General features: G+C 42.0%; 2 protein-coding genes and 1 non-coding gene across 3 annotated transcripts in view; 1 reads left to right on the top strand and 2 right to left on the bottom strand.

Moving 5' to 3' along the window:
* The window catches only part of Zfp57 (ZFP57 zinc finger protein), a 9258-nt gene extending 3562 nt beyond the window's left edge, over positions 1 to 5696 (top strand). Inside the window, exons 3-6 of the mRNA XM_015507468.2 lie at positions 472 to 854; positions 1472 to 1598; positions 2626 to 2730; positions 4479 to 5696. Of these exons, the coding sequence (XP_015362954.1) occupies positions 558 to 854; positions 1472 to 1598; positions 2626 to 2730; positions 4479 to 5659 (1710 nt within the window). The 5' untranslated portion in view covers positions 472 to 557 and the 3' untranslated portion in view covers positions 5660 to 5696. The remainder of the gene's footprint in view (positions 1 to 471; positions 855 to 1471; positions 1599 to 2625; positions 2731 to 4478) is intronic.
* Positions 5697 to 6511: 815 nt separating this feature from the next.
* On the bottom strand, positions 6512 to 17646 carry Mog (myelin oligodendrocyte glycoprotein). Its single transcript, XM_015507470.2, has 8 exons — positions 17371 to 17646; positions 15187 to 15534; positions 11314 to 11427; positions 9224 to 9244; positions 8920 to 8940; positions 7369 to 7485; positions 7073 to 7093; positions 6512 to 6643 (listed from the first exon to the last, which is right to left on the bottom strand). Exons 1-8 carry the CDS (start codon positions 17447 to 17449, stop codon positions 6630 to 6632), a joined length of 735 nt encoding a protein of 244 aa, XP_015362956.1. The 5' UTR covers positions 17450 to 17646; the 3' UTR covers positions 6512 to 6629.
* Positions 16701 to 16811, bottom strand: LOC125617693. The gene has a single exon (XR_007348767.1). It is a non-coding gene; the product is annotated as a U6 spliceosomal RNA (small nuclear RNA).
* Positions 17647 to 24051: the final 6405 nt, after the last annotated feature.

The following is a 24051-nucleotide window of genomic DNA, read 5'->3' as shown; positions in this document are numbered from 1 at the left end:
AAATATGTGTGTGTATATATATATATATATATATATATATATGTGTGTGTGTGTGTGTGTGTGTGTGTGTGTGTATTTATCTCTGGAAGAGATCTTAGAGAATGTCTTCTTTATTTTCACATTTCCAATGAAACCAAGTCAGAGAAAATGAAGAGACTCATTCGAGGTGGTTTGTGACAGATTCAGAAGATTCAGATCTGGATGCCCTAGATATATGCTTTTCAGTGGTACTGAGTAGGGTTTCAACACTTAACTTTCCCATGGATCAAGAGTGTCTTCTCCAAGTTACTCAGCATCTCTATATTTGCATACTTTAAGATGGTGCCAATAATTGTTACCTCAATGGGCATTGCTAATAGGTTTCAATGATACAGAGTGGAGGGTTAATAACTCTTGGTGTTCACTGACCAAATAAGGAGTTGTTTCTTACTCTCCTTCTTCCTCATATGTTTTGTTTCTCTCTGACCTCAGGTTCCTAGAGGTAGGCACCAGCCAATTCCATAAAGCAGGCTGAAATAGAAGGTAGACACCTGCCTTCAGCCTGGCATTACTGGACAATGGCAGCTGAGCGAAGGATGACCAGGTCCCTGAATTCTGCAGCCCAGACTTTGAGGGAACCAAAGGTGTTCTCAATGGTAAAAGAGGAGACTTTGGACGGCACAACAAAGAAAGAAGACAGTCCCTTGAAGCAGAAGTGCTTGTCACGGGAAGCCATATCAAACCCTCCAGACTTTGCAGGGCCTCTCCATCTGCCCAGTTTTGGGGAGGTAGAGAGCTCCAAGAAGGAGTACAGTCTTCCTTGGGGGCTAGGCCAGGAGTGGAGAAAGCAAGAAAGAGACACCACAGAAGAGAAGGTACGGCACCCTTAGGTGGGTGGGGTGGCAACATCCCTTCAGGAAGCCAAGAAGAGAGATTGTGGTTGAAAGTAAGGAGAACTAGCTAGAAAGAGGGAGGGACCAGGTCCTACTCTCCAGGAGCTCTTTCATCTATTCTCCTGCCTGTGGGTCTTTGCTTTTCTTTCCTATTTATATTATGCATATCCCACTCCCTTTCCTACCACATCTTCTTTTCATTTTTCTGCATCTTTCCTTTCCTTTCTGTAGGTCACAGTTGCTGGCTTAGTACCTATCTTTTTAAAATTTCTCTCTTCCTTCCATGGTTTTATTTTTCTCTTAGGTTTTAGTTCTCTGAATCTTTTGGGGGGTAGGGGAGGGCGTATCAGGGATTGAACTCAGGGGCATTCAACCACTAAGCCCCATCCCCAGCCCTATTTTGTATTTTATTTAGAGACAGGGTCTCACTGAGTTGCTTAGTGCCTCACCATTGCTGATGCTGGCTTTGAACTTGTGATTCTCCTGTCTTGGCCTCCTGAGCCACTGGGATTATAGGCGTGCACCACTGTGCCTGGCTCAGTTCTCTGAATCTTGAGTGTCATGTATATACACACTCTGAATCTGTTCTACTCTTCCAGATGCCTGTCACCTTTGAGGATGTGGCAGTGAATTTCACCTGGGAAGAGTGGGAATGTCTAGATGCCAGTCAGAGAGCTCTTTACCAGGTTGTTATGTCAGAAACCTTCAAAAACCTGGAGTCTGTGGGTAAGAGGTGGGGTCCTGAGTCATTACCTGGGCACAGTTAGCTTCACTGAACTAGTTCTGTGCCTTCCAGATGTGGAAAATCTGGGTCACTAAGCTCGGGGGTAAAAGGAGAAGAAATGAAAATCTGCATAAAGGCAGACATAACACTTGTAACATGATGACAGAGTTCTCAAAATATGCAAATTTGTCTATTCGTCCAACCTATATTTATTATGTCACTCATGTGCCAGGCACTTAGAATCTGGCCTTTTGCAATGTGTTTCTGCATCTAAGTGTACAGATTAAATTCTGTTTTGTTTTGTTTTTTAAGGACTTAAATCAGTAATTGTTTATTTGACTCACAGATCTATAGTCTGGGCAGGGCTCAACAAGGAAATCTTGTTTTGGTTTAGTATGGTGATAGCTGGAGTGGCTATTGGGGCTAGAGGATCCATTTTGATGATGACTCATTCATGTGGCTGATAAATTCACAGTAGCTTTTGACTGGAAGCTTGGACAGGAACCTGAGTTCTTCTTCCTGTAGAATTTTCCATAGGGCTGCTTGAGCTCCCTTCTAGCATGGAAGATGGGTTGCAAGAGGGTTTTTTTTTTTTTTTTTTTGGTTGTTGTTGTTCTGGGGATTTAATCCATGGGTGCTTTACCACTGAGTCACACCTTCAGCCCTTTTTATTTTTTATTTTGAGACAGGGTCTTGCAAAGTTGCTGACGGCCTCACTAAATTGCTAAGGCTAGCTTTGAACTTGCAATCTTCCTGCCTCAGACTGCTGAGTCTCTGGAATCACAGGTGTGAGCCATGGTGCCTGGCTGAGAGGATGTTTCAAAGGACAGGATGTGGTAGCTACCGATTTACTAAGGCCTGAGCTTGCAAGTTGGCACATCATAAATTCTGTCACATTCTGTTCATCAAGTGCAGAGCCCTCCAGATTAAGGTTCTTAAAACAAGCATACAAAAAGTAACCTGTTGACCAGATGTGAAGGGTCCAAGCCTGGGCCCAGCTTTACTCTTTCTTTCATTCCCACTTACCAGGAGGAATATTTCTGCCTAAATCAGATGTGGTCACCAAGCTTGAGCAAGAAGAGAGACAGAAGAGGGCAGATCTCCATCAGCCAAACAGAGAAGGCCTCCCTTCAGGTAAGAGTTGCAAAGGAGACAAAATCAAAAGGGCCCAGGGCAATCCCTGGAAAGGTGGAGAGCTCACTGAGAGAATCAAGTTTCTCTGTATATCATCCATTTTTCCAGCCTGGTTAGACTTGGAGCTAAAAGAGACCTGGAGATGAAAGGCTGAATCCTTGACTTGGTGATGAATGTCTAAGCCTTTCAGGACAAATAATGTCTTATCTGAGTAGCTTTGTCAGCTAATACCCCTATGATGAAAATTTCTTTCCAAAAGAAAAGAGAAGCAGGAGAGAAAAGTTGAGGGTGCATTGGAGAAGGGAAGACTTATTCCTGGGAGTAGAATAAGGAGTTAAGAAGATATCAAGCCAGACTGATTACATCTCCCAATTTGCTAGAACTGTCCTTCTCATGCCAACTTGATAGATTTTTTTTTTCTTTTGGAGGTATTGGGGATTGAACTCTGGGCTCCTTGCATGCTAGGCAAACCTCCACCACTGAGCTATATCCCTATCCCTTTTTATTCCTATTACACTTAATTAATTAATTAATTGATTAATTAAGCAGCACTAGGGACTGAACCCAGGGGGCTCTCTACCACTGAACTACAACTCCAGTCCTTTTTGTTTTTTATTTGGGTCTCCCTAAGTTGCTGAAACTGGCCTCTAACTTGCCATTCTTCTGCCTCAGCTTCCAAAGTAACTGAGATTACAGGCCTAAGCAACCATGCCTGGTTTCCAGTTTAATTAGTAATAACATATCTTTATTCTCAAATGTTCCAATTTGCATGATATAGTAGTCCTCCTTGGGCTGGGGGTAGAGTGCTCCCTTATCCACAGGAAAGTCTTCCAAAACCCCCTGTGGATACCAGGCACAGTGGAATTAGCTTGTAATCCCACCAACTTAGGAGGTTAAGACAGAAGGATTGCAAGTTTGAGCCCAGCCTGGGCAATTTAGCAAGACCCTGTCTCCAGATAAAAAAATAAAAAGGGCTGGAGATGTGGCTCAGTGACAGAGCATCTCTGGGTTCAATTTTCAGTAATGGTACCAGGGACACTTTACTGCTGAGCTACATTCCCAGTCCTTGCCCAGCTGAATTTAATTTATAAATTAGGAACAGTAAGGCATTAAACAATAATAGTAAAATAGAACACTTATAAAAAAAGTTCTGTGAATATGGTCTTTTTTCTCTCTCAAATTCTGGAATTTTCCATGTAATATTTTTGGACTGTGGCTGATTGTGGATAACTGAAACCATGAAATTTGAAGTCACAAATATGGTAGATTACTATACATTGTGTGGATATTTGTGGATATCTGTGGAGTAAGTGTCTGTGGGAGTGTGGACAATATTGGAATGAGAAAATAAATTTCAAGAAATGTGGCCATAAGTTAAAATATAGATCTCTGACATTGTTGGAAGATTCCAGTTAAATTTTTATTTGCTTATAATTTTTTTTATAGTTGTGGATGGACAGCATGCCTTTATTTGTTTAGTTTTTTATGCGGTACTAAGGATTGAACTCAGTGCCTCACACATGCTAGGCAAGCGCTCTGCCACTGAGCCCCAGCCCCAGCCCTATTTGCTTATAATTTGAAAAGCCTAAAGTTATTCTTGTCTCCATCCTATGAAGTTTAAGGGTGGGGGTAAATGTGCAGGTGGGAAAGTGATGGCAGAAGGGGAAGTGGCTCACTCTGGAAGGAGAGGTTGTACTGGCCTTCGCCTTGTGAATCTTGTGTCATTGATACTTCCTCATTTGCTACAGGAGACAAGAAAGAAGAACTTCAAGAGCCAGGTCAGAATCTAAGAAATGAGGGGGCTAGTGATGACAAGAAAGTCTCCCTTCTTCACAGAGGGACAAGCCAGAGACCACCTTCTGGCAGGATCTCAATGTTCCGAACATCCCAACCTGGACCACCCTTTCTCTGCAACACCTGTGGCAGGTGTTTCAGAAAGAGCTCCTACCTCCACAGCCATCTCTCCAGTCATCAGTTTGTTCACAACCCTAAGCAGACTAACATCTGTAACCGGTGTGGAAAGTTGTTCTGGAGCCGCAAGGCCCTCAGCCACCACAGGCGCAGACATCATGGAGAGAGGCCCTTCCGTTGCTTACTCTGTGATAAGACCTACTGTGACGCTTCTGGACTGAGTCGGCACCGCCGTGTTCATTTGAATTACCGGCCTCATTCGTGCCCCGTTTGTGGGAAGTGCTTCCGGGACAGATCTGAGCTCAAACGCCATCAGAAGATACACAAAAACCAGGAGCCAGTGGCTGGAAACCAGAAGCATGTTGTGAGGATTCCAGGCACCACAGCTGGATTGCGGGAGCCCATTGTCACGAGACAGAAGTCCATCCAGGGACTTGTGAACCAGGCACCAGTGGCTAGGATCCAGGAACCCAGATTTAAAACTAATAATTCTGTGACCAGGACACAAGTACCAGACAGTAGATCCTCCTACCGGAATACCAGATCCAACTCTATTACAGTGCAACCCTCAAGATTCAAGGTCTTCTCTTGCCCACATTGTCCCTTGACTTTTACCAACAAAGCCTCTCTCTCCAGTCACCAGAAGGTTCACCTCACAGAGCAGCCTACCTGCTGCTTCTATTGTGGCAAGTCCTTCAGCTCATCCTTCTGGCTCTCCAAGCACCAGCAGACTCACTGGAAACAAAAGATCTACCGATGCCCCATCTGTGACCTCTGCTTTGGGGAGAAAGAGGACCTTCTGAATCACTGGAGGAGCTATAAAGGCAAGGAACAGTACCTAGGCAGTCCCCATATATGCTGGGTAATCCTGGGCCAGAGCCTTGGCTGCTTTCATGATTCCCCGCGACTGGGAAGGATTAGAGACATGGAGGAAATAGATCTTCAGGAATCCATATCCCCAGGAGAGATGCAATATGGGAGAAGGCATGCAAAGGAGACAAGGCGAAGGAGGCAGTGAGGATCTCAAAACATAAATAAATGACCTTTGCAACAGAGGTCTTTGTGTTTGGTTTTCCTGAGGACTGACCTCCAGGGTCAAGAGGCTTGAGTAGAGGGAGAGAGGTGAATGGATGATGAATAAAATAAACAAAGAAAAGGGAAAGGATGTGTGCATATAGAAACTCATTATTATTAATTAGCACCTAACTTGTTTCTTTGTGTCTGATAGATCATCAAGTAGTATTTGTTGACTAAAACAATGTCTACTGTGATAGGTATGAAGATGGGAGAAAGGGATTAGAGGAGAGAAAGTTCAAGGGATGCAGAGAAGCTGTGGAAGTAGAAGGGAAACCATTCTAAAAGTGGATGTGCTGCTCAGTTCCCATGCATTGCTTCCTGTGGCCCTCCATAGGCTGCATAGACGAGACGGAGCTCTGGCCGGTATTCTATGTTCTCTCCCCACTTCCAGGTCTTGGTTAGGGCTCCCTACATCCTCACTCTGCAGCTCATTCAGCTCCCTCTTTGATATTTTGGACTCTTCCTATTCCTTCCCTTCTACCCTCTCAGCTCTGCTCAATAAGGGCTCAGTCTTGGAAGAAACAACCACCATTTGCAAATTGGATGTTCTGTAATTGGCAGTGAGGAGGATCTTGGTCTTGTTTGTGGGAGAACTCCTCCTGTCTGTGTTACTCTCCAGCACAGGTGTCCTCTGATGAAGAAGAGACCCACCTGGCTTTAGCCAGAGAGGGCTTCCTAGTGAAAGATGGAGAGGAGGAGAAACATGGGAAGCAAAAAAATGGCAAAGGAGGGAAGGAGCTGAGGAAAGGAAGAAAAAAGGTAGATGACAGAAGGGAAATCAGTTCTATTTTGAATTCAGAATGTTCCTAGAAGTGGCCAGTGAGTGTGCAACTTGATGGATGAGACATCCCCAAGGATCAGTCTCTGGACCCACCAGGCTCGCCTCCAACCTCGTCAAAATGCCACAGCACTCAGAAGGGATTTCCTAGAAGAAGGAGAAAATAACTTGAAAAATCAATGTCAGAAATTTCTATCATGAAACCCCTGAATCTGGGAAATGAAAAGACCCCTGAGGTCATCTTATTTCTGTGGCTGCCTTGGTAGTTGGTCTTGGAGGTGAAGCACTGGGCAGCTGCTGTTGAGAATGGGAGGGGAGATTCCTACTGGAGGGCACTGCGGGTAGAGCAGATGAGACAGTAGATGGGAGCAGCCCAGCTTCCCTCTGTGCCACCTGTAAACTTGAATCTGACAACTGCCTTCTTCCCTCTCCCTCATAGGGTGAGTCCTCCTCCACCATACTTTCCAGCCCCTCCTGTCCTGGGATTGGGCGTCTTCAGTAACCCCTTCTTTGTAGCTTCAGTTTCCCTTTCCTGGCTTTTTGTTCTCAGTTTATAAGAAAGAGAAGAGAACTTACTTAGTTCCTCAAGAAATTGCCCTGCAAACAAGAGAAAGAAATAGATGATCAATGGAAGATGGCTACCCCCTCTCACATCTTCCCTGTGGACACTCAAAATGACCCTTCCCTTTCCATTGAGGGGCCCCACAGATTTCGTAAGCAAATCTCCTAGCAACTCCTCTGAGGAGCCTGCCGATGGGCATGAGGACAGAAGAGGAATTCCAGGGTTCTGGTTGCACTGTTTCCCAGTCAGGGCTGCCTGGGTCCCCCACTGCTTAGTGGTTCTATTTACTGTCTCCTCCCCACCACCTCACCTGCCAGTCTTCGATGCAACCAGTTGTAGCAGATGATCAAGGCAACCAGGGGTCCAAGAACTGGTACGATTACAAACAGGGTTATCTTCCAGCAGGGCACCCTCAGAAAGTGGGGATCTGAATTGTTCATCAGAACAAACAGGGTTAATATGTATTTCTGCTCATACTCACCCTTCTCCTTTTGAGGCTTCTGGTCCAAGAACACCAAAGGACTCAGGACAGAGTCCAGGGAGTCCATGAACTTGGATGAGAAGCACCACGTCTTTATTCACATCACAGTATCCCAGTACCTGTACTTTCATTGCCAATGGAAATCACAGATGTTTTCCATCCCATTGGAGTTGTTACAGAAATCTCCAGGTGCTGTTTATGTTGAGAGTTGCTGCTACTGTATTTATGCGTTACTTTTGTTACTTAAAGGAACGTTTGTTAATATATCAGTTTGTTTATGTGTTGATGGCTGTATTCCAACACAGATTTTCTTTGTAATCCTATGTGTTATGTGTACATTTAAAAACTTTCTGGGGATGGGAATGTGACTTGGTGGTAGAGCATTTGTTTTAGCAAGTGCAAGGCCCTGGGTTTAATTCCCAACAAAAAAAAAAAAAAAAAGAAGAAGAAGAAGAAGGGATCCTTTCGTGGTACAAAAGGAGTTCAGACCTTTGATGTTAAAATCCTACAAAATAAAGATCCTCTTGCTCGTACATGTGTATGAGGCAGCAGGAAAGGCTGCTCAGCATAGGGAATGCCTGTGCTCTGCCTAATGCCATCTTCTAATTTCTATGAAATTCATTCATTTCAGCACAAATATTTGGATGCTCTTCTGTTGGCATTGTCCTTAGGCACAGAGCAATCTGTAGTAAATGAAAAAGACAGAGACCATATCCTCAAGGGATCAACTTTCTCTTGGGGCTTGTGGCATTACTGCTCCAAAAAACTTTCCCTGATTAGTTGAGTATGGTTACTTGGTCTACACTTATGAAAATTCACTCTGCCATGTAAGTACAGTAGATGTGTGTGTGTTTTGTTTTGTTCTGTTATTTCAAGTATGTTTCACCTCTCCAACTATACACAAAGTTTATGTGTTTACCTTCCTTTGTAATTCCTAAAAGAAAAATGTGTAAGGATTTAACACTTTACATTTGTAAAGGAATAGAAAAGACAGTAGAATTAATTGGACATAACTTTCCTAGCCCTGTATTTGTATACACGACACATCATGTATGAGTACAAGAGTGGGAATATAAACAGAATACGTTATAATTTATGTATGTATATTCTGCCAAAATACATTCTACTGTCATGTATAACTAAATATTTTAAAAAATATATTTTTAAAAATTTTGTAAAGCTGTTGGTATAGTACCTGGCACATGGTATAATAGTATTTGCTATTTTAACCAATCCTAGATGCAAATGATGACATATTTAAAGATAGAAAAAAGAGGGAGAATACCCATCAGAAACCAAAGGTTCTTTTTCCTCCAGGTGACTGGAACCTGGTTGAAAAACTAAGTTGACCCGGGAGGGCCGTGATACACCTGTACTTACCAAAGGTCCGGTGAAGATTCTCTAAAAGAAGAACAAATAACAATGGATTTAATAGGGCAATCTAAGAGGCTCCTTTCTTCTCTCTGAGTCTTTGTTTTCTTCTCTTGAGTCTTTGTTATTTAATCACTTAAAATTTGTTCTAGTCCTGACCCAGGAGAGGAAGGAAAGCTATAGGATTTTACTTCTGCTCTGACTAAAGGCACGGAGAGGAAGACCCTCTACAATTCGTGGCTGGTTATTGTTTTATAAATAGTGAATTTCCCAATTGAAGAGGAATTGAGGAGGGAGGGTAGCTGGAACTTACCTATTTCTGCTCGAAGTTTTCCTAAAACAGAAAAAGGCAACATTTTTAGTTCCTGCTCTGGCACTAGATAGGAGTCTGTCCATACCCAGTGCCGTAGCCCTTTGCGCAGGCTATTTCTCTACTGCCTAAGAGTGTCTTCAGGAGAGCAGGAAAAGGTCTAGATTTGAAACCAAGGGTTTGGCTCTGTCCCTGGATATTGTCTGGGTTGAATAGTGAAACAATGCAAAAGACTTCTCTAGTCCAGAACTTCAGTAAATAGGATGTGAGGGGCAAACATCTGTCACCCCATTGATTGCCAATGTTGATTCAGCTGATCTAGCTGGCTAGACAGGTGTCCCTTTCCTCCAGAAGCTGTACCCTCAGTTGAAGAGGAGAGCCCCGATGTTCTTCTGTCAAGGGTACATGAGTATCTATGTTCCCCGCTAGAACTTCCAAAGAAGCTCTCAAAAACCTCAGTAAAGCCAGGCACAGTGGTGTATGCCTTTTTTTTAATATTTATTTTTAGTTATATGTGGGCACTATATCTTTATTTTATTATTATGTGGTGCTGAGGATCGAACCCAGTGCCTCATGCATGCTAGGCTCTACCACTGAGCCATGGCCCCAGTCCTGGTGTATGCTTTTAATACCAATGACTCAGAAGGCTGAGGCAGGTGAATTACAAGTTTGAGGCCAGCCTTAGCTAGACTCCATCTCAAAAAAATGGGAGCCTGGGAGTGTAAGCTCTGTGGTAAATTGCTCCTGGGTTCAACACTTCCCACCGCCAGGCAAAAAAAAAAACCTCGGTAAACAGCAATGCCCCAAATCATCCTAGGACTTTATTACCTCTCCCACTGCTCTTTGTTCCTTTTCTGGTAGTTCTTAGTTCACCTTGTCACTCTACCCCACTGGGTTGTCATTTTGTAAATCTAAACCCACTTTCCATCTGAATGAGGAAGGGAGGAGCTAGATCTTTAGTGAGCAGCTACCTTGTGACTGGTTCTTTATTGGGCACTTTACATAACATTATCTCCTTTAATCCTCCCTACAATTTAGGAGGGAGAAAGGTTACTTGACAAATGAGGAAATGGGCTTGGAGAACTGAAGAATTTTGGTCATAGTTCAGTGCCTAAGACAGAATTCAGTCCCAAGTTGCCCAACTTCATCATTCTCATTCTTCCAAATCACTAAGATCCATTAAGGCAGTTTTTTTGTTTGTTTGTTTGTTTTGTTTTCAGGTGGGAGAAGTGAGCATCTGAGATAAATTCAAGATGACAGAAAAGACCCCACAAGATCCCACTAATACCTGTTCTCCCTTGTATACCCAAACCCTCCTTGTTACTTTATCCTCTTAGTAGCAGGAGAAAGTGATAGGTCAAAGTCCTTGTACTTTGGCAGTGGGGAGAAGGCTCAGAATGGAAGTGGTGGCACAAAAGAAGAAACTCATTGAGCCAGGCATGGTGGCACACGCCCATAATCCCAGTGGCTTGGGTGGCTGAGAATAGCAAGTTCAAAGCCAGCCGCGGCAACAGCGAGGCACTAAGCAACTCAATGAGACCCTTTCTCTAAAGAAAATACAAAATACAGCTGGTTGAGTGCCCCTGAGTTCAATCTCCAGTATGCCTCCCCGCCCAAAAAAAAGAGCCTCATTGACAGCTGAACCCAAGGCCTTGGGGTTGAATGGAAAAGATGGAGGGAAACTGGTTTTGAACACATACTATTGTGGTAGGGACTTTCATTTTCATTAAAACTCCTAATAGCTTAGACTTGCCTGACTTTGAAGCTCACTCTCCCTGATGCATGAAGCTATTGGATATGGTACAGAAGTTTGAGCGCTGCCACTTACAACTTGTGTCAATTTGAGCAAGTCACTGAACTTCTCTTGGCTTCAGTTGCCTCTTTGTATATGAGGCCATTACATGTCAGATTCACCTCCTAGGGAAATGCAAGCTCCTATTATACCATGTGAAAGCATTCGGTTAGATGTAAAATTTATCATTGTGTAATTCTGATCTTGAAAGTCTCTCAAAAGGAAATGTTAACTGACCCAACTCTAAGAGGTTAGCTACTGACAGGGAAGGATATTGATGGGCCCAACCTCTGTCCTGTACCTCTCAATCTGTGTTGCAGGCAGAGGAAGACAAGGCCCACGGTGATCTGCAGAAGGAGCACAGGCAGCACAGCAATGAGGACCAGCACTCCAGGGTTGATCCAGTAGAAGGGATCTGAAAGGAACAATTGATACCACCCAGGCTGTATCCTCAATTCCCAGCACAGCATCCATTAGCTGTTTTGAATAAAGAAACAAATATCACCAAGATTCAAAGAAGGTGACACAGAATTGACACCTGAGCTTAGCTTTGAAAAAGAAATGGAATAAGAAACGTAGAACAAGACTTTTGTCTATTATTGTATTCTCCATTTTAAAAAAATGCAGCACATACTTTACTTTTAAGGTTTTTTTTTTCTTTCTTTCTTTCTTTTTTGCATACTTCTTATACTTTCACAAAAGATTAGAATCATAGAAAGAGATAAAAGCAGACATTATCAGCCTCTATGAAATATGCCAAAATAAATCAAACCTNTTTTTTTTTTTTTTTTTTTTTTTTTTTTTTTTTTTTTTTTTTTTTTTTTTGATAATGGGGATTGAACTCAGGGCCACTAAGCCACATCTCCAGCCGTATTTTGTATTTTCTTTTAGAGGCAGGGTCTCACTGAGTTGCTTAGCACCTTGCCCGCCCGCCGCCTGCCTTTGCTGAGCCTGTCTTTGAACTTCCAATTCTCCTTTCTCAGCCTCCTGAGCTGCTAGAATAACAGATGTGTGCCATCGCGTCCAGCTACTTTTAAGTTCTTATTGAAAGTTACCTGTAGCTATATAATTAAGCAGGTTCAACCATCCCTTGGAATTCACAGGGGAATTGTTCCAGAAGCCCCTTGGAGGTCAAAGTCTACATATGTTCAAACCCCTTATATAACATGGCATGGTATTTGCATATAACTAACCTATGTACATTTTCCCAAATACTTTATTTATTTGGCCATGCTGGGGGTTAAACCTAGGGCCTTAAGCATGCTAGTTAAGTGCTGTACTACTAAGGTACACCCCTAGCCCCTTCCCATATACTTTATTTATTTTGTATTTGTGCATTACCATATACTTTAAGTCATCTCTAGATTATTTATAATACTTAATGCAATGTAAATACTATGTAAATAGTTCTACTGTATCGTTTAGGGAATAATTACAAGAAGAATTCTACATGCTCAATACAGACATCATCACCATTATGATGATGATGATAATGATGATGATGGTATGTGGATTGAACCCAGGGGAGATCCACTAATGAGCTACATCCTCAACTTTTTTTTTTCTTTCTTTTCTTTCTTTCTTTTTTTTTCTTTTCTTTTTTTTTGTAGTGCTGAAACTCAGGGTCTAGCCCTTTCTATTTGTATTTTAGACAGGATTTCACCAAGTTGCCAAGGCTGGCTTTGAACTTGCAATTCTCCTTCCTCAGCCTTCTGAGTTGCACACACAAGTGTGTGCCACTATGTCTGGCTTTTTTTCTGAATAATTTTGATTCTAGGTAATTCAATCCACTGAAGTGAAATTCATGGGTATGGAAGGCTAACTGTGCACACTTTTCTTTCTTTCTTTCTTTCTTTTTTGCATACTTCTTATACTTTCACAAAAGATTAGAATCATAGAAAGAGATAAAAGCAGACATTATCAGCCTCTATGAAATATGCCAAAATAAATCAAACCTGAGTCTGATCTTGCATAGATTTCTCAGTTCACCTGAAATAAAGGGCATGTTAATCAGAAATGTGGGAATGTAGTCAGCAAAATTCAGACTATGGGAAACCCCATAGGCAAATACAAATGTGGAAAGTCTGTTTGGATCTTACTCAAACAAACCAACTGTAAAAATACATTTATGAAAGGAAACCTTGAACACCTTGAACAATAGAACACTATTTGATGATACTAAGAAATTTTTGTTGATTTTTAAAGACATGATCATAGAATTGTGGTTGTTTTCTTTTTAAAAAAAGTGCTCTTATATTTGAGTGATACGTTCTCAAGCACTTAGCAATGAAATGATAATGCTGCTTGGGATTTGCTTCAGCAAGTTGCTAGGGAGTGGCAATGAACAGGAATCAGGTAAATCTGGTTGTAGTTGGTTTGATAACTGCTGAGCAGAGTACTTGGAGGTCCATTATGATATTCTCTATACTTTTGTAAGTGTTTTTAAGTTTTCATATTGAGTTTAAAGAAATGATTAGAGACTGTAAAATGACATCAAAAAAGTCAAAAAGAGAGATGGGAAACTTTTTGGAGAAGGAGTTTTCTATATTTAAAAAACATGGTTACTGCATTCATTCCTATATTTGTTTCACTTCCGGGCTCCTCAGAGTAGTCAAGTGGACTTAGTTGTAAAACAATCCTGTTTTCAAATTCTTAGGTATGCAGACCAAGAGAAGGAGGAGGGGTTTGGAATGCGGAAACCAGCTCAAAGGAAAACTTTCTCCCCTGAGGCAAAGCTTTAGGGTATTATTCTCTTAATTCTTTTTTTCCCTTTCTCTTTTGGTGAGGTGGGCCTCAGGGAGTGAGTTGGGGAGGCAGTTCCTAGGCAGAAGTAGTAAGCTGTTGAACAGGAAGGATGAAAATCTATAACCACAGAAATCCTTCCTATTTGACATCTTTGTGGGTAAAAATTCCCCAGTAAAAACAGCTGTTTGAAGAACATTCTGTGACACACAGAGCTATTTTCATGTCCCTGCAGTTCGTTTCTAGAAATAGTGCATTGTTATTCAGCACACAATGCCATCTTCTGGTTCCTACACTGCAACAGTCACCCCCAGCCCAGACACAAAAGTGAAGGATTGTCTGATGTTTGCACTGCAGGTGGGGGAAGAGGGAGGGTGAGGAGGGGAAAGGACTGGAGGCTCAGGAACTCAGAACATTTTTGTTCTTTAATTAAATGGCCATTAATCTTCAAAGCTTCCCCTTTGTCCACTTCACCTTGCCACATTTTAACCTTCCTAAGATGGAATGAATGAATGAATGAACTAACTCCAAAATCATCCATCACAGAAAACATACTGAAAATGGATTTCTGCAGAATTGAAGCAAATAAGGTAAAACCTACAGGTGTATCTCTTTCTGTAATTATATTCAGATATCTGCTTTGCTTGTTCATTTAGTTGTACTATGTTTTACTAGGAATATGGCTTTCAATAATGTTTCTCACCCAATGAAACACACACATACACACACAAACACATACACACACACAAAGATTTTTTTAGAACTATACTATATGGCTTGGAGGCATTTCATGATAAAAGCAAGTTAAAGAGTGTAGGGAACAAAAACCTTGTGACCTTGGGTTTGTGAATATATACATTATATACACACACACATATATACACATATATACATATTATATAATATTACATATTATATTAAATATATATATATTTTCATATATATGAAAGAATATCAACAAGAAAGTTAATATGAATTACTATGGTAGAAGAGCTTTCTCTCCAGGAGGGAGAATAGAAGTGTGACCCAACCAAAGAATAAAAAAGAAAAGCCCATAATTATCCATATGATTGTTCTTATTCATTGATATAAAAGTCTATATAATGTGTACATTTGTGGATACAATTTGAGAAAAAAATTAAAGAAAAAGGAAAATAGAAAAGATGAGAAATGGAGGCAGCAAAAATCCAGAATAATCCATCTATGATGATTTTGTATCACTAGAGGGAAATATGAATAATCTTTAAGTTAACCTTCCTAAGATGGAATGAATGTATCTAAGTATCCTAGGGGAACTTTTCTGTTTTGCTTTGGGATGTTCTTTTATTTGTCCTAAAGGAAAACATCATTCCTAGGGAGTCACAATTGATCAAATCCTATTACAGTGAATTCCTTTGTGGGTATGAATGTGGTATTTCATTGGATGACTCACCTTCCACTTTCAATTCCATTGCTGCCTCTTCTTGGTAAGAGTGATCTCGGAAGAAACAGGTGAAACCTCCTTCATCTGAGAACCTTACATTCCGAATCCTGAGAGTCACCTTTCCTTCACCAATAGACTCTTTCAGCAGCTCTGTCCGGCCCCGATATTCAGGTGCCTGCTCAGCATCTTGGTCCTTGCCATTTCTGTAGAGATGGACCACCCTAGAGAAGGGGGGGCGGTACCACCCCACTTCCATGCCTGTAGCATTCTTCCCAGGAGATATGCGACATGGCAGCTCCGCTTCATCCCCGACCAGAGCCCGGATGGGGTGCCCTAGACCTATCACTCTGAACTGTCCTGTCCAAGACACCAAAGAGAAGAAACTGAGGGTCAGAGGGGCCCTTGACATGGGAAGAGCTGTTTCGAACAAGAAAGGGAGGAACACACTCAACTGTTAAGTGGAATTCAAAAGTCAGTGAGGAGCTCATTTTTTCCTTTTGAGCATACACCAAAACAGTCTCTAGTCATAGAGATGTCCTGATTGTCTTGTACAGAATATTCTAGTATGGGATCATCTTGACAGCTGCTGCCCACATTTTTGCCAGCAGCATCCATCTCTGATTCCCACCAATCCTTTAGGTTCTACCTTGGAATGTGGTCCAGTATCTTGAAGTTTAGTTTTCCCATGCACCTCCCTGTTTTGTCCTAGCTATACTGGTCCCCTTTCCCCCAGAGGTTTTGCTTTCATCACTCTCTATGACTTCTCAGCACTCTGTCCTTGTTCACACCCTGTTCCCCAAATTCTACTCTAAGATCTTCTAGTGGTGGCTCTACTTCACTCTTCTTTACTCAATGTACCTTCAACCACATTCCAGATCTTGTCCCTGCCTTAATATCTACAAGTCTTTTTCCTATGAAGACAGGTTTTCCAAGCTAGACTCTGAGCTACCAGATAAGGCTGGTTTCTTCCTTAGATCCTGGGGATGGGCTCTGGTTTCAGAGATCTGAAAATATTTCTCCTGCGAATATCTAGACTGGACCTATTTGTGAGTCAGGGGTCTCCCTGAGGTTGGAGCCCTGTCTTCTTTTCTTTATGGTACTGGAAATTAAACCCTGGGCCTCAAGAATGCTAGGCAAGTGCTTTGCCACAGAGCTATATCCTCACTTAAAGAAATCAGCATTTTAGTTAGATGTGGTGGTGCATGCCTATAATCCCAGTTGCTTGGGAGGCTGAGGCAGGAGGATCGAGAGTTCAAAGCCAGCCTCAGCAATGATGAGGCACTAAGCAACTCAGTGAGACCTTGTCTCCAAATAAAATATAAAACAGTGCTGGGGATGTGGCTCTGTGGTTGAGTTCCCCTGAGTTCAATCCCCAGTACCAAAAAGAAAAAAGAAAAAGAAATCAGCATTTTTTTCTTTCTTTGTGGTGCTTGGAATTGAACCCAGGACCTCATGCATGCTATACAGTTACACTACCACTGAATTACACCCCTAGCCTTTCTGTTTCTTTTTTTCTTTTTGTTTTAAACATGAAACGCTTCATGAACTTGCGTGTCAACCTTGCTCAGGAGCCATGCTAATCTCAATTGTTCCAATTTTAGTATACATGCTGCTGTGCTGTGCTGCTGAAGCAAGCACCACTTCTGTTTCTTTTATTTCTCCTCTACGTGGGATAAAAAAGTTCCCCCATGAAAACTTATTGGTGCCTAATTCTGCAGGGCAAGTTCTCAAACATAACAATATGTTATAACTCAACATTTATTTGGAATTTACTACAGGCATTGCTAAGCATGTTACATATCTCATCTTATTTAACATTAACAGCAACTGCAAGAAGTTATAATTTTATCCCCATTTGAGAGGTGAAAAATCAAAACCTGGGCTAGGGGTATAACTCAGTAGTAGAGCACTTGCCTAGCATGTTTGAGGTCCAGGTTCGATCCTCCAGCACCACACATGTGCATGTGAACATGCCATGTATGAATTCACACACACACACACACACACACACACACACAGTTTGGATTCTATTCTGAAAGGAGCCACAGAGGTTTTAGAGGAGAGTTGTGTTAGTAGATCTAAGTTTTTAGAAAGATAACTCATATAGCTGTTTGAGGATGATTGGAGATGAGCCCTGGGAAACTACCCTTTCTGTTCTTGGAACTCCACACAGCAGGGATAAACAAATCTTACCTGCATAACTGGAAGACAGCTGAAGGAAGAGAAAGGTGAGGACACAGTTGGGTAGAGAGAAGCTTGATAAACCTGCCATCTCTGCTGTTACTGGGGACAGAGAGTCCCCTTGATGGGGTCAGGCCAAGCAAAGACCCTTGGGCTGCATGTCCCTTACCCCTGGGAAGCTTGAAGGGAGGATCTGGGAGGCAGTACTGCCCAGGGCCCTGCCTCCACTCGGGCCACTGCTGCAGCTGTGCCCTTAGGAACAGCTCCACGTCACCCTTGCCAGACACTTATACAAAAGGGCTACAGACTAAGGGGATGACCAGGATTTGCCTTCCCCACCCCCCTCAGAGCAATGGAGCAGTGTCTGCCTGGTACTGAACCTTCCTCTCTTACCACCTCCCAGTGAGCTAGCCTTAGAGAGGGCATCTAGGGGCCAGTGGGATCGATCATCACTGGACCTCAGAAGAGGCTTGTTCATGGAGCCTGTAAGTTTTTTTGGATCTCTCTTACCTCCTGGAATTAGTGAAGGGAGCATGATTATTGTTGACTCTTTAAAGGAAGAGGATCAGCAGCAAGAGGAGGAGAAAGAGGACAAGGACAAGGAAAGACTATTTAGCCTTGGCTTCCTATTTCTATTGTCTCACAACTGTCATTACCAGGTCATTTTTCTTGATGTCAAATTCCCTGTGTTCTACTACAAATCCAGCTCCCTTTCTTATGCTTCAGATATGGGACAGGTTTCTTGAGCTTAGTTAGTCTTTTACCCCCAAAGAATGTGCTTGGCAAAGTTATAAGGTGGACATCAGGAACTGATGATCATCTCTGCCCAGAGAGGCAAGCATGGAGGAAGAGAATCAGCAACTGATGATCAACACAGGCATCAGGGACAGAGCCAGCATGCAGGACACATCCCTCAGCCTTGTATTGTTCTCTGATTTCCTTGGTGTCACAGGGGAAAGAGAGTATGAAATGAATATGAACTTTTTTCTTACCTTAGACTCAGCTGAGAACTGCACAGTGAGACCAGCATTGACATGAAGTTTCTTATTATTATTAATCTGGGGATAAAATCCAGGGCTGCAAGCATGCTAGGCAAGTACTTTAGCACTGAGTTACATCCCCAGCCCTATTTCCCAATCTTAAAGCAAGAATGCCTCATCAAATAAGAAAAAGGAGAAGGATAGACAATTTAAAGCCAAGCTGTCCAACATGGTAATCACTAGCTACAAAGAGCCATTAAAGTTAGAATTAATTAAAACAAGATAAGATAAAAAATTCAGTTCCTGATTGCATAAGCTGTTTCAAAAGCTCATAGCACCCCAGCTAGTGGTTACCACATTGGACAACACAAATGTAGAGCATTTCTATCATCACAAAAAGTTAGTCAGGCACACAGAAGGTAACATTGGGAAGTAATGGGTAGAAGCATGTGTGGGGCATACATTTTTGCTTTTGTCTGACACAGGCATAACAGGCTAGAAGGATAGATTATAGTTAGCTGAATGTGAAACTTGCTTATTCTTTCTCCCTGCAAGATAGATGAGTTTGGGCATAACTAGGGTTTGGCTAATTTGGAGTCCTAAGCTTGAAAGTCAAGGTCAGGGGAGTGAATCTTATGTGAAAAGGAGGCACAATGTATCTGCTGACTTCCTTTCAAGTAGAAATTCTCTTTCCAGAACCCAAGTGGCCTGGGATGCTCTGCCTCCATGATGCATATTCAGTAGGTGAGTCATGCATAAGATGCTTTTCTAGGCAGGGATGGTAGGGTGTTTGTAATGGTTCAGCACCAGGCCAGCTGTCAAAAGCTAGATGAGAGATCAGGATGGGGGTGGAAGAATGGGAGTGTTGGGATGGTCAGAGTGGATCAGGAACTAGTCAGCCAATCAAAACCCTTTTGGGGAAATCACAACATCTCTGGAAAAAAAAAATCAAAACCAAAAATCCTACCACCTTATTGAATGCTTCCATGTGTCACTCTTCCAATCAATTTATATAGATTAACTCATTTAATCTTCATAACAATAAAACAAACATTAAAATATTTTATTCCTCAAAAAATTGAGGAACAAAAGAGGTAAAGTAACTTGCTCAACTAGGCAGCAACAGAACAGGGATTTCAAGCCAGGCTTTCTAGCCTCAGCATTGGCATCTGTGGCCATTACACTACAGGGCACCTGATGAGTCACCTTACTTCTGTCTGTGCTTTCAGATACCTCATATCTCCTGAAAGAGAATGGATTCCTGGAGCTATGATGAGAAGTCCATTGGATGGCATGGTTATTGAGCAAAGTTGATGTATATAAGAGAAGGGAGAGAAGCCACCAGCAAAATTAAGCCAACAGGTTTGCCACATACAGAAATCTGGGGTGTAGCTGGGCATGGAAGTACATACCTAGAATCCCAGCAACTTGGGAGATTGAGGCAGGAGGATGGCAAGTTCCAGGCCAGCCTGAGCAATTTAGGGAGACCTTATCTCAAAAAATAAAAAAATAGGGCTGGGGTTGTGGCTCAGCGGTAGAGTGCTAGCCTTACAGTGTGAAGACCTGGGTTCGATCCTCAGCATCACATAAAAAATAAAATAAAGGTATTTTGTTCAACTACAACTAAAAAATAAATGTTAAAAAAATAAGAGAGAATACACACTAGAATGCACTATCTTGCATTCACAATGAGGAAAGAACATTTGAGAATCTACCAAGAAGTCTGCAATTCAAGGAGGGAGCCCCTCTCACCAGACACTACCCCTGCTGACACACTGATCTTAGACTTTATAGTCTCAGAACTGTGAGAAAATAAATTTCTAAAAATATTAAAAATAAAAAAGGGCTATGACTGTAGCTCAGTGATTGATAGAGTGCCCTTGGGTTCAATCTCCAGTGCCAGGGAAAAAAAAGAATTCCAAGATGTGACTGTGACCACAGAACATTTTAACTTAGTGTCCCCTTGTAGGCATGGGACCTTATGCAACTGTCCTGGTCACATAATAGTTGTGTACTTAAGTTATTCTGGTTAGTCCACTGAGAATAACAGACTACAAAATGTTTCCACTTAGCCAGATGCTTTAGGAGTCCTAGAAAAATAAAAACATGTTTTTGTTTGTTTGTTTGTTTTCAGGCTGGGGGTGATCTTGAGTATTTAACCCAGGATGCTCTACCACTGAACTACATCCCCAGCACTATTTAATTTTTAAAATTTATTTATTTTTGTAAATAAATAAATTCTACTGAGGATTGAACTGGCCATTCTGAAACTGGGCAACTGTCACTTTGCTTATCATCTTGGAGCTGAGCTACCTCTCCAACCTTTTTTTTTTAAATTTTTTTTAAAGTTATTGATAGACTTTTATTTTATTTACTTATATGCGGTGCTGAGAATCTAATTCAGTGCCTCACACATGCCAGGCAAGTGTGCTACCACTGAACCACAGCTACAGCCCCTCCCCAACCCCTTTTATTTTTATTTTCAGGTAGAGTCTCAGTTGAAGCTCCTTGAACTTTCGATCTTCCTGCTTCAGCCTCCTGAGTTGTTGGGATTACAGGTGTGTGCATCACTGTGTCTGGCAGTTTTTTCATTTTTTGTGTGTTCCCCGTTATTATTCTGAAATTCACCAATATTTTCATATTTTCAAGGGAAAGAATTCAGCTTGTTATGAGTCTGATGAAATCAGTTTGCTTCCCTTCCCACCTCACTCCCTAAATAGGAATGGGGTTTTGTGGATTTTAACCAAGTGCTATGGAATGTCGTGTGGAAGAGGCATTAGATAGTTCTGTAGGCCTATCTAAGTCAAATTTCAGCCCAGTCCAAAGATGACTTTCTCCACCAGAGCTGTCCAAGGTGGGAATGGACTGCTGGAGTGAGCTTCCCATTCCTGGATGTTCCCGCCAGCATAGAACAGAAGTTTCTTTAGAATACCCTAAGCTTTCCCCCCACCCCCTTTTTTTTAATCCACTTCTTTTCCTGCTCTTCCATGCCTCCTTTCCATTTCCCTGTCATCTTCACTTTTCACCACTTTGACTGCTGAATCTTGCAGGTAAGGAAGGAGGTGCTCCCAAGTCTGCCCAGCAACACTTCAACCACTTCACCACCAGTAATAGGTTGCAGGGAGGCTTGGGGGCAGGAGAAGAAGCAGCGGTCACAAACCCTCTGAGTGAGGTGTCTGTGCGCGGTGCTTGGAACCTCAGTCCCTACTGGCAAAGCCTTTGTCCTTTTACTTTACACCCTCTGCCCTTGGTTACCTGCTTTTCCGCAGCTGCTTTTTTTCTTTTAATCCGGCCCAGAAGCCTGCATCCTATAGTATTGGAACAGGAAGACCCAGTGGCCATTTTGGCACCCTAGTCCAGTCCCTGGGAGGAGGATCCACATAATGATGGCCCTTCTTTCACTAGAGGCTCCTCGAACACGAGGAATGTGTATTAATGGCTATTTTGAAGCTGCGCAACTGTCCTTTTCCTTATCATCATGAAGCCTGGCAATCACAGTTGATTTTTTTGTTGTGTTTGTTCCCCTAGCAGGGAAAACTATATGAAGGGATTGATTATGTAATCTAGAATTTCTAGAGCTCTTTAAAGACATAATATCCTTATTTCAGAATATAGAGGACCTGGCATCAGCATTTATAATAGGATATTTACTAGAAGCCTGGAATGCTCAGATGCAAATACCTGCTCCACACTTTCCCAGATGATGAAGGAACACTAATTAGCTGTCCTGTAAAAAGACTGGTGAACTCCTGCAGATAGTTTAAAGAAAACTCAGTTTCTTTATCTACAAATGGGGATTATACTGGTCACTTCATGTGACAGATTTCAATGTTTCAATGAGAGGAGGTACATAAAGTGCATAGGTAGGCCTATGTCTGATTCTCCAAAACAAACAAACAAAAAAGCAAAAAAACAACTGTTATACAGAACCTGTACATAGAATGTTCGCCCATAAGGCATACATATGTCTTGTTAGGAATAGAGTAATGAAAATAATGAGGACTGACATAGCCTAGTCTGTTGAAAGAACGAATGATAAATTAAAACATACACCTTTAAATCTCTAGGTTGCGGTTTTGCAAGAAGATACCTTCTTGTATTCTAACACCTCTAGGTCAATATTTACTTATCATTTGTTTGTTTGTTTTGGGGAATGGAACCCAGGGCCTCAAACATGCTAGGCAAGCACCCTACCACTGAGCTCCTAGGTCAATATTTATACTTTTACTTGACCGATCATACCAATTTGTTAACTATCAGTACAAACTATCAGGTTTGTACTTTTCACTTGATTCTTGATTAAGAACTCTGAGTCCTGATGAGCAACTTCAGGTATGTGTGGAAGTCTTCTTTTTTCCTAGTGCTGGGATTCAAACGCAGGTTCTCATGTATGGCAAGGGCTCTACCACTGAACTATATCCCTAGTCCTCTGGAGAAGTATTGGAGAGTCAGGAGAGAACCACACAAAACAGCTTTGGTTGCTTTTCGAGGGTCAGATACTGAGTTGTGTAGGGCCTCACCAAGGCTGACCTCAAACTTGCAATCCTCCTGCCTTAACCTCCTGAGTTGCTGGGATTACAGGTGTGTGCTACCGTGACTGCCTGAGTTAGTGCCTTTCCTCCATCTTTCCTTACTTTCCCTTAGTGGTTTTACTCATGTCCACTTCCACAGCTTCCAAGATTCTAAAAAGCCAGGACCTGAATCCTTCTTCCTGTGTCATTTTCCTTTCTGCTCCAGAAAGAGGACACATTGATTTTTCTCACCAGTGGCAATCCATCATCTCTTTATATCTGTTAGATGCTTCTGGACTTACAGCACTCAGCTCTGGGGGTTACTCAATAATCTTCCCAGTGTCAGACATGAAAACTGATTTTAAAATATTGAACACAACCAAGATTTAAAAATATTGAACATAACCAAGTTAAATCACACTTAGTCATTTTTCACAACAGCCATTTTGATTAATCAGAGTAATTTGGTTTCCATTTGCCCTTGGTTCTCTGCAGCATTCTGAATGGTTGGTATTGGCAAGTCAATGGATAAAGAAGGCATGTGAGTGTAGCTGGTTATTGTGGGGGTACACCTGTAATCCCAGCCATTTCAGAGGCTGAAACAGAAAAATGGCAAGTTCCAGACCAGCTTGAGCAACTTTGTGAGACCCTATCTCAAAATAAAATTTAAAAAGGGCTGGGATGTATCCCTGTGGTAGAGCACTGCCTAGCATGCATGAAGCCCTGGGTTCAATCCCTAGTACCTCTTAAAAACAAACAAAAAAACTCACACATAGTTACAGGTTTATCCCATAAAAGTTCTTGTGGAAGGCAAAAAGACCTCTGTTAAGTTATATGTATATTTGCCTGTAATTTTTAAAATATGCTTCTTTTTTTTTTTTTAAAGAGAGAGAGGAGAGGGAGGGGGAGAGAGAGAGAGAGAGAGAGAATTTTTTAATGTTTATTGTTTAGTTTTCGGCAGACACAACATCTTTGATTGTATGTGGTGCTGAGGATCGAACCCGGGCCGCACGCATGCCAGGCGAGCGCGCTACCGCTTGAGCCACATCCCCAGCCCCTAAAACATGCTTCTTGACACTGTTGATTCAGTTACTGGTTTAGTAATACCATAAGGCTTGAACTGGTTTAATATGTTACTACTATCACTCAGAGAAGCAGGAGAACTTTGTAAGGAGCCTGGTAAACTGTAAAGGAACTCAAAC

This window comes from Marmota marmota, unplaced genomic scaffold (assembly GCF_001458135.2).
Source record: "Marmota marmota marmota unplaced genomic scaffold, marMar, whole genome shotgun sequence".
Classification (NCBI taxonomy): domain Eukaryota; kingdom Metazoa; phylum Chordata; class Mammalia; order Rodentia; family Sciuridae; genus Marmota; species Marmota marmota.
The sequence above is the reverse complement of the archived record's forward strand: the minus strand, read 5'-3'. Positions and strand labels throughout refer to the sequence as shown.